Below are 18,710 nucleotides of genomic sequence, written 5' to 3' on the forward strand. Positions count from 1 at the left end.
TAGAATTTCCCATTTAAAAACTCGGTTTCTTAGCTAAAGATCTACTTTTTAGAAATTTTAGTTCGTGGGGCTGCCACTAGGTGGCTCGGTGGCGTAATTGTGCTCGCTTTTTGAGATGTAAGGCTGGGAAAAATTGAAGATTTTTGATCAACTTTACAAGAGGAGTTTTTTTTAATTGTGTTATACTTTCTTAACTAAAAAAAAAATTTTAAATATATCCCGAAGTGAGAGTGAAATTTACAAGATAATATTTTTTCAATAAGTATTTTTTTTACCGTTATAAAAATATTATCTCAACACCTAAGTGAATAATGATGAAAACGGTGCGTTTGCATCTGTCTAGGAGTCGATGAACCTATAAAACCCGGGATTTTTCTAAACGTTAAAGTTAGGGGATAAATTACCCTGGTTACGAGTTCTCAAGTGCCACTTAGGGGAATTCCATCCCCTATTTCTGTAGGATGGTTATCCCTAGCGTTTTTAGGAACTTTCTATCTTACATACAGCCATTTATCTTAAGTACTGCCGTTTGATGCAGTTGTTAATTGACATGATGTCTACTTCTACGACAAAATAGAAGAAAAAATAATGAAGCAAAATCATTGAACGAGGATTTAATATATTATTAAATATTCTTCATTCATCACATCAAATTAAATTTAAATTTAAATAAAAATAAAAATAAATTTTTTCAGAATATAAATTCAATAAAAAACGGCGTGTATTTTTTTATTTAATGTCATTGAAAATCGGTTTAAATGCCGGGGAGTTGACGATGATGTTTTCAAGAGAGTAGGTGTCACGGCTATTGTCGAGTACAAGCAGTCTTTGACACTGTTTAGTTTCAAATGAGAATGAGAATGAAAGACTTTGTAGAACAAAAAGTAAACAGCATCAATAATTTTAATCATTGCTCTATGAAGTGAAGCTCTATTCTCCACCAGACAATTTCTTGTCGATAGACCGTGGCTAAATGCTTGCTCTAAATTCTTCATGCCATTTATTTTATTGTTTTTTTTTTTTATTACTTATAATGTCTATATATATGATATAACAATAAGTTTATTTTCTACGAGAGAAAAAAGTGGATGACACATTTTTATGCATAAATTTATATAGGTAGAAAGTATGTGTTTTACTTGAAAGAATTACTGTGATTTGTGATTTAAATTGTCCTGATTATTCGATTTTATAAATTATTGACACTTTTTCTTAAGATTAATAGTGTTTGCAGTTACTTTTTATTTTAATTTTTTTTTATTACAGTGTAATTGTTCATGCCACAAAAAGTGATTAAAACAATATAATTTTGTAGAATTGGCATATTTCTAAAAAAATATCTAATGAATAAAATGCAAGTTGATGGCTACAGTAATTTATTTTGCCTAGTTCTATGAACTATCTCTTAAAATATTGATAAAACATTTTTATCAAAAATTCTATAAAGTGTGCTACTGTCATTATTTTTTTTTTTTTATAACTCTTTAAAGATGCGAACTGATTCAAATTTACAATTTATGAAACCGTTCTGTGATTCACTTTCCATAAAAATTTATGAAAATAGTCCCGCTAATTTAAATACTAGCTCTTTATTTATACTGAAGATCAACTATTTGTACATAAATGGAAAAAAGATATATATATGTATGCATAAATGGAGATGAAGATATTCATGAGGTAACCATTGCATTGCCATACTAGAATAGGAATGTAAAATCGTTATGTTACTTTGCAAAACGTAAATCTGTAATTTAACGACAAATATTACTGTTATTACAATGTGTTTGCACATATTGGTATGTTATTATTTATTGCCAGTGCATAAACATCTTGCTTATAAATTTTCACTCAACTCTTTATACTTATGTGGAATACGCTGCTTCTCGTTCTAGTCCCAATGAAATAAGACCGGAGACGAATTATTTTCTACTCTATCCTGTGTTATTTAATAGAAATTTAAAAATTACTATTTTAATGTAAACTTCCGCTGGCATGTTTTATATAACGAAATCCGTTCGAATTGTACTCGTTATTTTTTTTTTTTTTTTTATTTTAAAAACTTGTATGATAATTGACCTGTATTTCTATAGCAATATTGGTATACCAAAAAAATTTAATTGATGTAGTATTTAAAAAAATTTAACGGTTATGAAAATGTTAGGTTGAGTTAAACTGTAATTATTTTAATGACTTGTAATCGGGATAACGATGAAAATAATGATAATAAAAAAAAATAATAATAATTCAATTTCTTATTAGATTAACATTTAAAAAGTAAATAATTATACATTTAATTCCACCTTGATTATTAGTTGAGTGACTTACGTTTTAGGAAGTTAAACTTCCGGAAAACGCAGATGTCGCTCGTAAACTGGTAACTGGCGTTCAAGGAGCACGTACATACGTATTGTATGTAATGTTAGTAAGTACTGTACGTAGGCTATAGTACATATGACCGATGATATTTACCGTATCTATATCTATATGTTATAGTACATATAATATAATACTATATACTATACTACGACGAACACCGTTAACCTCGTGGTTGCTTTTTAACCGTCTCTTTCACTCTCTTTCTCTGTACTCGGTGTATAACATAAGTATAAGTATGTGCATTCTTGGATTGCATGTATATAGTTGTAGTATTTAACAGTGTGTTACCGCGTGGCCAGATAACGTGGTTTACACACTGAAATCTTATACACACACGGAATTACTATACGTGCCACGGGTTTCATTCGCACCATTGCGTAAGAAGCATCGTATATATAAATATATACAACTACAACATTATTAATAAATGAAAGAACGCTGAACTTATTCTTAAGGAGTAATTCATAGAGGAAACGCCCTAGGACCTCACCGTATTTTTTACGAGTAGTAAAAAAATTTTCTCGCTAAAATATGGAGGTTGTAATTGTGGATTATATTTTTTTTTTTTTTTTTTCCCAATGAAAATTAGATTAATTTATAATAATTGAAATTATCACAACTCTAGAAAATATTTAGGAAACTGAAAATTTTTTCATTCATAAAAAAAATCGGCTACCTGCAACGATGATTACATTCATACAAATTTCAATGAACTTCGATTTTACAACGCTCCTATCTTTAAGACAATCCAATATTTTTTAATTAAAATTGATGTAACTAATGTTGGATAGACGTAATAAAATGAATAAAAAACAATTTTTTCATTCCTTTATTTTCCTGATCAAACTATTTTGTCTTAAAAATTTTTAAGTAAAAATTTAACATATTTTTTAATTAATTTAACTCAATAAATGTTAAATTTACACATAAAAGTGTTAAATATTTAATAAAAAATTTTTTGACGCAATAACTCTTAAAAAAAATTTTTTTTTCAAAATTACAACTATATTTTACAATCAAATAATTATCATCAACAAATCATTACCCAACGACGCGAATTAAAAAGAAATATTTATTTTCCATACCAATAAAATGAAAAGTATACATACCACTTACACCCACGTTTATATGTGCAAGTTTATACGTCAATTGAATAAAGCACGGTGATTTACAAATTTTCAACTCACATTAAAATTACATCAGCCGGATAATCGATAAATCGAGGAAAAAGTTAAATAAAATATTTTATCAATGATTCATTGAATGCACAACGTAGTTGACGTTAAGCAAGACAGGATATTCAGTTGGATTGTCAAGGTACGTGTGATGCATGTCGAGAAGAGACACATGACATGAACAAATATAAACATATATGTTGCGCATTTGTATACGTAGTAGTGAATGCTTGCACAGTATGTAATATAGTTAGTTATGTGACGTTTCACTCATATGGATGCATATGTATACATATGCATGTGGACGTATTAGTACACACTGTACACCAGTATGTGCTGAAATATATGTCGATTATGATCGGTTTACGACTCACAAATACCCTGTCGCTGTATTGTATCATATCATTTGTGCTCTGCAGTGAACAGATCACTTTACTGTACGAGTTCATATGTGAATATATGCCATTGCTATTATTGAAGACGAACTTACGACCTTTTCAGTTCAAGAATCTTCTTCAGGTTGATTGTTTAAAATATATATGCGGAGAAATCAGAGAGCAAATTAACTTTCAGGTGGAATTTTTTGATTTTAATTTATATGAAATTTTTATAAAATCACACTAAAAAAAACTTTTGATTCAAGATATTCAGTTCGAATTGATTTAAAAACCGTGAATAAAATTGTGAATATTAATCTTGGAAAGAAATAGAAAAAGTTATCCATTTAACTATTTTCAAACAAGATCTATTTTACCCACAGATTTTCTTTCGCGGTCAAAAGTTTTAATTTTATAGATTTTCAATAAATGATACGAAATTTATAATTTGTCCAATTTTGAAAGCAAGCACACTGGCGCTACCTAGCCATCTAAGGGTAAACTCGCGAACTAAAGCCTTTAAAGAAGTAATTTTTCTTTATTAAGAAAAAAAATATCAAGAATAGAAATTCTTGAATCAAGACATAAAATTTTGAATTTAAATTTAAATAATAAATAATTGTTTCTAAATTTAATCAATAAGTAATTGTGATGGCCATATTGTGAACTTAGTCAAATAAATTTTTGATTTCTTACTTTAAGACTAAATTTTCTCATTCTCTTTTAAACTTTCTGGTTCTAATTTTAAAAATAATGCGACTTAACTCTTTCTTATTTTTATCTTGCATTCAAACTAAGAAAATAGTCTATAAATAGTTGAATATTATAATTGTTATTAACCTTGTATTGTCAGAATTACCACAGAGAGAAAGTATTTACTGAATTGGTGACATCAAGATGATAAAATACCCACGCGGTTTTTAATAAAAATGAATTAATTCAAGTCTCACACTTCCTACACTCGAAAAATAAAAAATGTGAGATGACTAACGCTTAGTTTTGAGATGTATGACTCCACTAATGGAAAAACTATCGTGATCCAAAGAAATAATTCTGAATCAAAAAGTTTTTTGCAGAAAATGGACACATAAGAATTAATATTGACATGGAAGACTATAAAATTGTATATTTGATTAAATCCGCGGGTATCTTTTGAGACAAAACTTTACAGCTACATGCAGAATGCTTGACATGTGACGGTACTCGGATAGTTCCGCTCTTGAAGTAGTGATGTTAGAGTTATAACTATAACTTCTAAACAGGGAACAGCAGCGGAACTATACAACAAGTGCCAACAAAACTCAACAGTTCCAGGTACTGGGTACCAGTATCAAGTAATAGAAGTAGTCTGCAGTCTACAGTTAGCCGTAAAGAACCATAACTGGATGTAACGAGAGTACTTGCAATTACTTGAGATATTATTTCGTTACAGAGAGTAATTTCCGCTTGCTTCTTCTTTCCCTCCCACTTCCCCTTTTCAATCTACCCGTCTGTTATCTGTGTGATTATTAATTTTATTATTTACGAAATGGTCATTTTTTTCATTTAAGCTACACTGTAAAATATTCGCGGAGTAGATTATTTTTAATTGGTCTAGTCTAATAAATATTGTTAATAAAAAAAAGTCCAAGTAAATTCTTCATCATTTTTTTAGAAAAAGAAAGTTAAAATTTCTTGTTTTATACTAAATAAATTGTGCAAGATAAATTAACATTTAAAACACTTTTTGGGTAGAGTAGCAAGCAGTTCGTTGATAATCTGATAAAAGTTACTTGAATATGACTGGAAGGTTGCCAGGGTCGATAAATAAATTGGTAAAAAATTAAAAAATCTCAAATTTGACTTCCGGTGGAAGTTGGAAAAAATAATTGCCAGGGAGCATCGCTGAGAATAAGGAGGAGGAATATCTTATTTTTAATTCAAGTTTGAGTAATTGCTGAAGAATGGGGCGTCAATGTCGATGCGCTTTGCAGATACAGAGCAGGAATGGCGGAATAGAATAAATATTATTATTATTATTATTATTACAGTTGTTTTATTTGTAATGTGTGTATTGTGTTGACTTGATAGCTGAATTGGGTTGTCTGGTAATATGTGTAGTGTGTTGTCAAGGCAAAACTGCAGTAGCAGCATTAAAAATCCACTAACTGGCAATCGAGCTTGGGATCGACTCAGAATCTATTTCAGTCTCTGCGGTCGACAGAGTAAACACTCGTCGAGGCTGCTGCAATATCAACGACCCTGCTCGCTACAAGTATGACGCGGTCAAGGCGAAATTCAATTTCTTAGGTTTTTTTATTTTTCCGGTTTTTATTTCGCAGCTATTGTAAATTTTTCTTCAACTTTAAAAAAAAAAAAAAAAAAAAAAAAAAAAACAAATTGAATTTTTGATTTTTAAAGATCACTCCCTCTCTGCCACAAAATTATCAATTTACCTTGGGAAAAAAAAAAAAAAAAAAGATACTACTGTAAATAAATAAATCTAGTCAAAGTAAAACATGAAAACTCATATCCATTTTCCACAATACAGAACCGATAAATGAACAAAGAAAGCGGTAAATCCATTAATCGCGGGATGCTCGGTGAAACCACATCGGTAGCTGTCGGGTTCTAGATTCAAACCGGAAGTTAACAACGATCGTAAATCGAACTACTGCAGAAGTATATATGTACCTATGAACATACAAAGTTAGTACACAGTAATGAGGTTACAGAGAAAAGGAAAGGAAGTTCCGAAGGGGAAGAGAGAAAAGGAGTGAGAGAATAAAAGCGTTTATTAATAAAAAACCGATGCTGCAAAATGTTAATAAATAGGAACTGAAAAGAGGGAGAGAGAGAGAGTGAGAAAGAGAAATTAATAATATAACCTCGACAACTAAACTCTCTGGTAAATTGCCATGAGCTTACACACACTTGGATCTTGGATCTTGGATCTCAGCTCATTTCCGTTTGATAATGGCTTAACAATACTGTGGAATGTCGCACGCTGTATCATCTACTTAGTGGGTCGCACACAGCGTTAATCTACTCGCTAAAATAGTTTTTATTCACAAATCCACGATGTGACTGACTCAGCTAAAACTTTTATTATTAAATATTGCTGTATTATAAATGAATTAAGTTTAACGAGATAAAAAATAAAAAATTTTTTTTTATCGCATTTATTAGTACTGATTTGATCGTTATATTTGTCGAGATTATATATATATATATATATTTATGTATCTACCTTAACAAATTTTTTTATTCGTCTTTACTCCTCGAGTTAATGCAAAGAGACTTCAAAGAAACGGTGATACGATTCTGTCAGTACTGTAGAGCTAATCTAATAACTTGTACAGCGAGAAAGAATTTTTTTTTTTGTATTAAAAAATATCAAGTTTTTATTAAATAAATTCATTAAAACTTCTTTTCAAATTATATACTTTACTTTTTTGTGTTTAAAACTAATATTAAATTAAAGAATCTAATGCTTAGTAAATATGTACTCAAATTTAACTTTTTTTTCATCATTAAGATGACTGGAGATTCAACAATTGTTTAAGTAAATTATCAAGATCCAGAAAAATATTTAAACTAATTATTAAGGTGAGGCAAAACTATTTTAATTTTTTGAGTTTATGAAAATATGTTAGCTTATAATGGTTTAAGAGATTGTCCAAAAATCAGCTTGATAAAAAATTTTTAGAGGTCGCTAAGAATTTTTTTTTGAACCCTAAAAAGTTCTTTTAATTTTTAATTGTGTTTGCATCAAAATTAAATGAAAAAAAAAATCAAAATTTTAGTTTTGTATTATTTAAAACCAAAATAATTTCCCAAATATTTTATTGTATCATCATTTGAGGATATGTTGGATAGTCATTTTAATCAAATTTTTTTTCTAAATAGAATTTAAAAGTAATTGAACCCAGATTCTTGAAAGAAAAGTTTTCTTTTCGTAATTTATTCAAAATAACTGGAGACGAATGAGTCTAAAGCGACGACCTTAGACGCAATAACGTCTGGAAGGAATGGAGGTAAATATTTTCTCGTCTCGTGCACGCAAGGGAGAAAGACCTACCCCAATAGAATCGATTTGCACTTGACGGCTATTCAGGGTGACTTAGTGCTTGTATATATCGAATGACATCAACATTTTGTCAGAACCCCTCAATTCCTCCTCGTTCTTATGAAGCATAACTCATAATTTTACGACTCCAAAACATTAGAACCCCGTTAACTCTTTCAAAACAAAGAATTAACGTACCTGAGGATTGTAAATAAAAAATCTGCTTTTGTGCTGTATTAAACAGTGTTTTATCGCGTCATTATATTTACGATAAAGTAAAAATAAAATTCTTTACCGAGAACTCATCTTGGGTATGAATATCAGCAAGATGATAAATAAAATACAAAGATTCTCCAGTTGCTTGAAATATCTTTCCCAGGAGGAATATCGTGAAAGATTTTATAATAATATTCTGTTTTGTGTTGTTCTCTCTTTACTTCTGTGTACTATGTTCATAATAATAACACTCCTCAGATTAAACTTTCGCTCATGACTCCCGGTCATTACACTGGACAGAGGGCTAAACACATGCGTACAAACGATTGTCTACGTACTATCTTTACAGTTATTACATCATTTTTTTTTATTTTTGTTATTGTCATTCATTTCAATTTTAATTTAAACTTTGTGGTTCATAGTTTTTTTTTTTTCTTTTAATTTGGACCCAAGAAAAGTATTTTGAAGACAACTGGTTCTTAACTTCAAGAATTTCTTGAAAAGACTATATTTCATTAATATAAAATTCTACAGGAGAACTTCATGAATATTTTAAAGTAAATTTTCAAGAAAACGTTTTATTTTTCCGTGCAGTATTCAGATCTTAATAGCTTTCCGACAGAACTATGAGTTATCATGCTTTTAGTATTGAGTCAAAACTATAAAAATAGAAATTAGATTATTAATTTATAATATAGAACATTTTTCACTGAATAATTTGTCGAAGCTTAAATTTAAAATTTAAATTTATAATTAAGAAACGACCTTGTATCTTGTGAAGTATTGACATTTTTAAAGATATAATTTCATCCTGACATTACGCTCATCAAGATCTTTCATTTGAGTACCCACATTAATTTTTCATATATTTCATATATTTATATATATGAATATATGAAAAATATATAAAAATGCATGTGGGTACTCAAATGAAAGCCCTTGATGAGTGTAACATCGGGATGAGCTTATATCTTTGAAAACGTCAATAGCTAAAAAAGTACAGTGCAATTTAACAAAAATCATTATTTAATAAAGCAAAATTTTATTTATTTATAGTTCACAAGTTACGGCAGTTACATAGTGACTGCAAGGTTGCTAGTAGTGACTGCAGCAAGCTATGAAGATTTTACGAGCAAAAAACTCTAAAAATATTTCATAAGCTCTATTAATATTTGGTACTTAAATATCATAGATAATTTAATACATCAATAAATTATAGTTTATAATTCCCGGGTAATTACAAGTGAGTTGAATGCTCTCGCTCTGTAGATGCACAAAGGGCTCTCGAGTAACACTTGCGTCTCATTTACACTCATTAAGCTTTACTATGTATCATATTAATATACAAAGCATACATGTAAGCACAGTATAGTACAGTAATAGTTTAAGAGCAATAAAATATACTCATTGGATAAAAAAAAGTTGTTTTAACAGCGCATGCTCAGCCCGAGTGTTTGTAATTATTGTTTATTGTAAGATATTTTTTTTTTTCTTCAAAGTAAAGTCTGTACTCTTGTACTTGTGTGTATTTTGAGCGTAAATTAAAAGTAGCTTTATATTCTAACACGCGATGCATCTTTTTCTATTCTTGTAAGCAGGCACAAGCTAATTATTTGTTGCGTCACGCATCGTCCTCTTTACTCTTTTTATTTTGTTTTATTTACCTACTATGTATCATGGTGAACAGAATGTCTACATATATATACCTCCGCATAGTATAAGAAGAGGATACGTTGGAGTATAGCTTATCGATGGCATTCTTGCGCGATCAACAAATAAATTACATGTTCACTCTTTCAATCTCAACGTGCCATTTCATTTCAATGTGGCGATTTAAATATATAAACACAGGAATACGAATAGAGTATTTTCTAATTTTTTTTTTTTTTTTTTTTTTTTTTTATCGGGTTTGATAATTTTGTTATTAGCTTTCAATATTTGTTCATCCTCATCGGTAATTTTATTGGGTAATTTGAATTGATCAATAGTAATAAATTTCATGTTTCATTATTTGTAATAAATTATTTAGAATTTTTAATGTTAATATTGATAAACATTAAAAAAAAAATTTTTCATATCTTTATAATTAAGAAAATAATGAAAATTTTGTCTTTGGTTTATAAATATGATAAAGTGAGTTTTTTAAATTAAATTCAGTATAATTGGAATGGGCGAGACTCCAATAAGTGCCATTTCAATGTTTCATATGCTTTTTAGCAATAGTTCATTTATTATGATAAATTTTCAAAGTAGTTATTAATAAATTTGAATTTTGCGATGAACAAAATTTTTTTATTCATTTATTTTATTTTTTATATGTCAAAAATTAATTTTTATAATAATAATAATAATAATAATAATAATAATAATAATAATTATTATTATTATTATTATTATTATTATTAAAAAACACTTAAACAAAATAGATGATAAATGATAATAATACGTTATTATAAAAAGCGATAATATGAACCGTCAAGCTTTGTTGAGTACCATTGTCATTATTTTCAACAGCTTCCAATTTCGCTGTAGGTAAACTAAGTATAAAAGGTGAAATAAATATATATGTATATAAATAAAAGTGTAAAAGTAAAATAAAATAATGAGAAAAAGCGAGATAGTTAAGCGCTTTGATCTAGTTTCATTTATAGTTAAAATGTATTATATATTAAACACGTTCCTGTCTCGAAAATAGCGAAAAACAGAGAATACAAACTCAACTTTAAGATAATTAATAATAATTAACAAAATGTTAACTACTTTCATCAAAGACTTTATAAAGCTATTTTTAATATTTTATATCCCAGTAATCGCTAATTAGAACGTCAAATCTTTTATAATTGTGGGCAACAGAATAAATTGTTAATTTTATTACTTTTTTCTTTTTTCTTTTTTTTTTTTTTGGTTTTTTACAAATAAATGATTAGTAAATATTTGTGCGGTTTATATTTTGCCTGATAAATGAACTAGTTGTTATCTGAATTGTAAAAATGTTGGCACAGCAATAATTGAAATCTCGACGGAAAACTGGATACATTTTTATTGTAAATTGTATTAAATAAAATTTTAATAAAATTCTACTAAATATGATTAATAATTTTTCGTTGAGCGAAAAGATGCCAAAAATTTTTGGCTGGCCGAATTTTTTCTTTGAAATATTTTTCGAGAAGACTTTCAATTCACTTCCGACAGAACTTTACGTTATTGTGCTTTCAGTATTGAATACAAACTATTAAAATATAAATTCGGTCATTAGTTTATAATGACGAATATTTATTAACATAACTTTGCTGAGAAAAAGTCATAAGAAATTTTTTTTTTAGGAAATTCAACTCTAATTTTTTTGGCTTAAGTGAACCTTTTCATCTGTGTACAACAATTCGTAAATATTTTGAATTTAGTAAATTTTTTTAAAGGCAGTAAAAAATATTTTTTACAAATTTTATAAGAATATGATAATTTTTAAGAAAAGTGCGGGAAAGGATAGCATCTGCGTACAAAAAAAGGAGTTTTTTTAACAGAAGCACATGACACACCTTGTGCGTCTGGCAGGAACGAAACAGGATAGGAACGAAGAGAACAAGTATTATTATTATGTACATGTACATATATATTAACACTAACACCAACACTCGCATCTCGCATCTACACCGTAGAGTCAGGGGGTGTATGGAAAATTACGAACAGACGGCGAATACGAAGCTGCTGTGCGTTAGGATCGATAAATGGTTGTCCTGCGCTTCTTAAAATATATTTACAGGTGCATTTCGAATTTCCATGGCTTTCATACCGTGAAAAATCTTCAATTGCTCAATCAGGGGCCTATTTGTATTCTATATCAAAACTATAACACCAATTGAGGGCTTGTTGAAGTTATGTCAAACAACCCTTTCATTTTTTAAATTGAAATGACCTTGAAAAAATTTATTGCCTGACCGAAAAAAAAAAAAAAAATGTATTTTAGTCTCGTGAATTTTATTTTAAATTTTAAATATCAAAATATCATTTCAAATTTTTTTTACAAGAATATAGAAATTTTTTTTTTACAAATAAATATTTTTTTGCAACAATTGTATTAAAAAGTTGAACTTTTACAGACAATTTTTATATTTATTTTATTATTAGTGTAATATAAATTTTGCAAAAATGTGGAAATTATTTCTGTAAAAGATTATCATTTATTATTTCCCTTCTTTCTTAATTCAACTTAATTGTTTTTTTTTTTTTAATAATTTTGTAAGAAAATTTAAACATTTTCACAATAAATTAATCATATTAGTTTCAAAATTTTTGATTAAAATTCTCGGCTAAATCTGGACATGAGCACATGATCGCTGAATCGTCTCCTTATAAAAAAGTCAAGTTTTAAAATAAAAATATTTTGCTAACGATGATTAAAAGTATTTTGAATAGTAGTAGAGGTAATTAAATTTTTTTCCTTGATAAGTAATTTAAAATGACGATGTATGTATAATATTAAATACACAATAATTATTGGATAATACTTTACTTATGACTCAATGCAATAAGAAGATTCCTCCTTTATATACTCGATGTATAATTAATTTCTCACCTAACAAAGAATTACTATATACTATATGTGATTAGTGATGTAAAGTTTTATTTTTCTGCTACACACAACTGTGGTGTTGAGCAAGTTGTGCAATACCAATGGATAGAGAAATATCCGGTTCTAATTAATTATTTTTTTCATTGAATAAATTTTTTTCCTTTTCTGCTAAAAAATTTTACAAAATATTCTTTTGTCGATAAGTATTAAGTCATTGTCATTGATGACCTTTGTTTGAAGGATTTGATATATGTAGCTGCTTTAATATGAAATATATATTTATGGAAATCAATATTCAGAAATAAATAATAAATGTCATGACAATAAAATAAAATTCTTTTGGTTTATGAAAAAGTTACGAGATAAATGACAGTTTGGTATTATAAATATTTCCGAACATCCAATAAATTTATATTGAAATGTGATTTATTTCCGATGTATCATTTTAATTTATTAATAATACGAAATGTCAGTTTAAGTTATGATACATTTATAGTGTTTTTTTCTTAAAAATAAATCAGACTAAATTAAAAAAAAAATCGTACAATTTTTTGTTCTCTTTTAAAACATCAAAAATTAAAAATTTTTTTAAATGACAATGTTTTGATAAGAAATAATTAAAAAAAAAATAAATGTTATTGAACTGAAAGCTTTAAAATTTATTTGGAAAAAAAAAATTAATTTTTCAATAAAAAAAAAGTCAAATTAAAAATTTAATAAATATTTTTTTCAAAAATTCAATTAAATCGAGTCATTTAATTATCATAATTTTTTTCTAAGTTAAAATTGTCACAACTTTGTTTGCAATTCCAAACAATTTATTCAAAACACGGAAACATAAAGAATTTAAATAATTTACTAAGAATAACAACTAAGAGAATGAAAGAAGACTCGTAAAGAAATAATATCAAAATAAAATCTATATTATTGATACGATGGAAAGTTACCTAAAGGAAAGACAAGATAAGATAAGAGATAAGATTAAGTTTAAACAAAAAATTAATAAATCTTCCTTAACATAATATAACGGTACACCTGCACTTGACAAGTTTTTTTTTTTTTTTTTTTTTTTTTCAACGTTAGTATTTTACATTTTTATTGCAGTAACAGGTATAGTGATCTTAACAACATGCAGTTCTAAATGAGCAGGTAGAAAAAATTGACAAGGAATGAAGGACCTAGATGGCTCTTAACAAAGTCTTAATGTAAAAAAATACAGTGAGAAACCTTGAATAAATGAAATGAGTTTATTGAGAATTTGGAGACGGTCCAGCAAGTTTAGGAGTTTATTATATATAATAAATTATGATAGTAAAGTAATTCTAACACTCATACGTACTCGTACGTACTTTTTACGCTTTTATAATTTTAAAAAAATGTGACTAATTTATTCTAATAGTAAATTTTATATAAAAAAAAAAAATATTTATATTTTCTGGATGCTTTAAAAAATGGAACGTTATAAATTCTAAAAAAAAAATGAAATATTTCCGAAAAATAAAACAAATTGTTGAATTTAGTTAAATTATTATGAATGCAGTTATTTTTTAATTTCGATGTTTTTGCGTTCCAAGCCTTTTGTTTCAATTTTTATTTTTATGGCCATAAATTTAAAAAATTAAATTTTAAAAGTGGAAAGAAAATAAAATAAAAATTTTTTTTCTTAAAACCAAATTTAATTTCATATTTCTACAGTAAATTTCCACATTTTTAACATTCCTACTGTGATTAGAGCTAAATAAAATTTTTTTACACGGCCTTTTTGCATTAGTAACGCGATATTTTGATATGAATTTTTTATCAATGCAGAACATCACAAAAATTAAATTCTCTGTACCGATATTGCATGTGTTTACGTTAATATTCATATTATATTTATGATTGTATTATATTGTATACATTAATATATCAGTTTATCTGAGAATGACATATATATAATATATAAATCGAATACAGGCTGGGTACAGAGAGTAGCTTGGGTGATGGTGATGCTGTCCAGACTGGCGGCTCCTAACTCAATGAATGATTTCCGCCAGCGCTGTTGCCATTTATCTGGGACCTTTCCCAGCGGCGCTATCTCTCGCGTGGTCAGCGAATTTTTTTAAAAATGATAACACCAGAAAAAAGTAACAAGAAGAAAGTGGCTCAAGATTTATCGCCTTGAGGCTTCACTTCTATTCACCAATTATTATTATTATTATTATTATCATCATACACTAAATGTAGCAAATTATTCAAAGTGTTTTAATCTTAGGTAACGGCAATTAAGAGTCAAGTAGTCGAGTAGTTGGTTAATTAATAATTAATAATTAACAATTACTAAGTATAAAAAAGGAATTAAAGTATCAGTATGTGTATTTGAATTTGTCTTTTGTATTTATTCATTATCGTGGGTACCTTTCTGATATTTACTTTACCCAATACTAAACCGTGTGGCAATTAAAGCTCATGGTCGCCATAGTTGCGGCAACGTTGCGTATACAGTTGCGTGGATAGTAGAGGAGTTTTATATATATATATATATATATATATATATATATATATATATATATATATATATATATGTATGTATTGTAACTATATGTACTGCAATTGTGATGCAATCTGTATAGTAGGATGCTTTATAAACTCCCATGACTCAAGAGATTACAAGTAAATTGAACATTCATATTTATGTATTTATATATTTATATGGATAGATGAGTCAGTTCGGGGTATTTGATTATTATTTTTTATCGACTATTAATCTACTTAATAGTTGATAGTTGTAATTGCGTATGTAAGTTTGTATACTAAAAAAATAAAGAAGTTTCTTTTTAAAAAAAAATATCAAAGATATTTTTTTTAAAAATTATATTTATTTATTTCAAAAAAAGATTGAAATGAATAAAAATAATATTTGCCTTTATTATGAAATATTTAGACATATAAATGAATAGCTTCAATTGAATTGACCTTAAGTAAAAAAATAATTTTTATCGATTTTACGAATTATTCAGATAAGAAATTTTCTTATCAAAAATACTTGTTTCTGTGTCAAGAAAATTTTTTAAATAGAAGGACGTTTATTTTTTGTGAAACTCGTAAAATAACTAAAATTGTTTCCTTTATTTTTATGTTTGCAATGAAAATTTACCCCAACTTTCCTCTTTAGAATACAAAGCCGCTACTCAGGAAGTTTTATAATTTTTCTGAGCCTCTGTATCCACTTTCTAAGGATCTCCTGAACCCTCGGAGGCGTGAAAAATTTTCCCGAATTTGTCGATTATAAATTTGTAGTTAGAACCGAAAATTTTTCAATTGAAACAAGATATAAGCCATGAAAGGCAAGAATTTTGTTGTAAAAAATTTTGTAACACGATTCAAAAAATTCTCAAGAAAATAGGCGTTGTAACAAGCCCATTAAAAATGTATCTTAGCTTAGCGGAGTTAACTAATATTATATTCTTCAGTCCTTTGACTCAAGAACCAAAACAAAATGTAATAAAAAAAATCAGAGCAAGTAAAGCAACTTTTCACTCTCCTTTTGTTTAACTTGTTCTTTTCTTTCCGTGTTTATTATGATAGACTTGTGTGTTACCTAATCTTTGTCCCTGAAATAAAACTTCCTACTTCAAAAGTTCAACAAAAAAAATCCAAGCAGAAAAATAAAAAAAAAATTCGATCTATTTTTAATGTAACATGAAGAATTCCCAAAAACTCACCGATAACAACCGTATTAGCGACGACTTCTTTAGCCGCGGCAGTGACAGCCGCGGGACCAGTGATATATCCGCTGAGCGAGAGTGAGGACGCGAGAATTTGCCTTTTTTCCTCAAAATTAAGGTAATCCAAACTATTGCTGCGTTGAGGTCCAGCAGACACAATAGTCACCGTTTTGGTCATCATTTGATGATGGTGATACTGATTGTGCTGCTGCTGCTGCTGCTGCTGGTGGTGTTGCTGCTGCTGCTGATGGTGTTGATGCTGATAATGCTGGTTGTTCGGCTCATTGTTGCCAGAGTTAGAGTTTGAATTGGGCGAATTGTTGGCACTTGATTTCTCGTTAGTATCTTGTAATCCAGAAGATGGCATCAGGAACAAGCTACCACTCAAACGAATCGACATTTTTTGGATAGAGATTATGACAATTGGTTTTATCAACACCGGCGCTTATAAAACAAGCGAACCGGTTACCGTTCTTGTTTACGGCTCACCATTGTCATTAATTTTAATTATGGTCCCCTTTTTTATTTTTATTTGGTATTTTCACTTTTTGCTGTTACTCTATTGACTGAGTATTAATTGTCGAGCTCTTAGTCATTCTCTTGATATTCCTTAGCTTGTTATTGAGGTAGCAGAACAAAAGTTCAAGTTATTGTTTTTTAATAATTGTATTGTATTTCCAAGAATTAAAGATATTTTGTTTATGTATTTGTATCAACACTTGTGTTTTTGTTATTTTTTCCTCCTTAATTCTGACTCTACATTCTCGATTTATCAACGGTGTAGTGGTAGCTGCTACATTATATTTTATATTGTTATTTCGTTACTCATAAAGCGTTTAATTACATTAAACATTTTTTTTTATTTATATTTTATTTCAATTATAAGTCACTGGTTATTTTTAATTCATGGTTGATATTCATGACACTGAAAAATTTTTTATTTAGTTGATTCACTTAATTAATGTGTAATGTGCATCGTATTGATTTTTCATTTTAAATATTTACTGTTTTATTATTTTAAGAGCCTGATTTTTGGAAGTTTACAAATAAAAATAAAATTAAAAATTTTATTTTAAAGTTAATTTATATAATTTGATTAAATTATTACATTTTTAAAAGAAATTATGAATGTAATATAATTTTATTGTTATTATTCTCAATTATTAAAAAATTCTTGATTTATAATTATTCAAAAAAATATTAAACATCAACAACAATAAAATCTTTCAACTCATAAATTTATTACTCCAAACAGTGAACATTTTTCAAAATAAAATTTTAATGTATGTAATTATCAATTAAAATTTTTATTATGTAAATTCAAACAAATAATTCTTTTAAAAAATTTTTCAAAAATAATCAATCAATAATTAAATTTTAACTTTTGTAAAACTCCAATTTTTACAATTCACTCTTGGGAAAATTTTTATTATCAAAATTATTCACAATTTAATGAATATTGACTTCAAATAAATGTAAAAAGAAATTTTTTCATGAAAATTTAAAGTGAGTATTTAAAAATTTATTTACTAAAAGTTAATCTTCGTATTGAACGAGCAACCGCAAGCACATTTTACAAATAAAAACTTTTTTCAAATATAAAAAACTTCTACAACTTAATTAATAACCCAGCGATTGCATTTTAATGCCTGAAAACTGGATCAAATAAAACTTTTTCTTTTCATATCTAAAGAAATCTAATGATTTTACATAAAACTAAAATTTAAAAATTAATATGACACATTTATAAAAAGTCCGAAGTTGCAAAAAAATTTTTAGCAATCACCCACGAGGGAAATTGTTTTATTACAATTGCGATCACGAAAATTGACAATACGCTTGAGAGTTATAACAAATAGATAAAAAAACTAGGATTACAATTCATGAAATTTAAATATTAATCTACCGATAAATTTTTAAAATGACAAATCCTATTTTTTTTGATAATTTTTAAATGTACAAAAAAAATTAATGAATAATTTATCAATTAAAAAAAAACATTAACAGTTAAGGATTAAGAAACTCGGAATTTCATTGAATATTTGATTAATATTTTTAATACCATATAAGAACTATAGTTAGGTAGCCAGCGATTTTTATTTACTTTCATTTTCAATTTCAAGGATTAAATCTATCCCAAGGCCAAGTAGCCAACCATTTCTCCAGCTTTGCAAAAAAATAAAATCAGTTTTAACAAAGCCGAGTGCTACTTTATCTGTCAATAAACAATCAACGTCTCAA

General features: G+C 27.4%; 1 protein-coding gene across 9 annotated transcripts in view; it reads right to left on the reverse strand.

Annotated features, from left to right (window-relative positions):
• LOC141538451 (phosphatase and actin regulator 2) overlaps positions 1–18,710 on the reverse strand; it is a 114,316-nt gene that overhangs the window by 67,074 nt on the left and 28,532 nt on the right. For 3 of the 9 annotated variants that reach the window (XM_074259912.1, XM_074259909.1, XM_074259907.1), the window contains exon 2: positions 16,467–17,394. The exons of 3 other annotated variants lie outside the window; for them this stretch is intronic. In XM_074259912.1, the coding sequence (XP_074116013.1) occupies positions 16,467–16,869 (403 nt within the window). In that variant the 5' untranslated portion in view covers positions 16,870–17,394. Of the gene's footprint in view, positions 1–16,466; positions 17,495–18,710 lie in introns of all 9 variants that reach the window. 3 more of the 9 variants (XM_074259911.1, XM_074259910.1, XM_074259908.1) reach the window with 1 other exon arrangement.

This window comes from Cotesia typhae, unplaced genomic scaffold (genome assembly GCF_013202065.1).
Source record: "Cotesia typhae breed Kobodo isofemale line unplaced genomic scaffold, CoteBio_Ctyphae contig_22, whole genome shotgun sequence".
In the NCBI taxonomy this organism is placed as follows: Eukaryota; Metazoa; Arthropoda; class Insecta; order Hymenoptera; family Braconidae; genus Cotesia; species Cotesia typhae.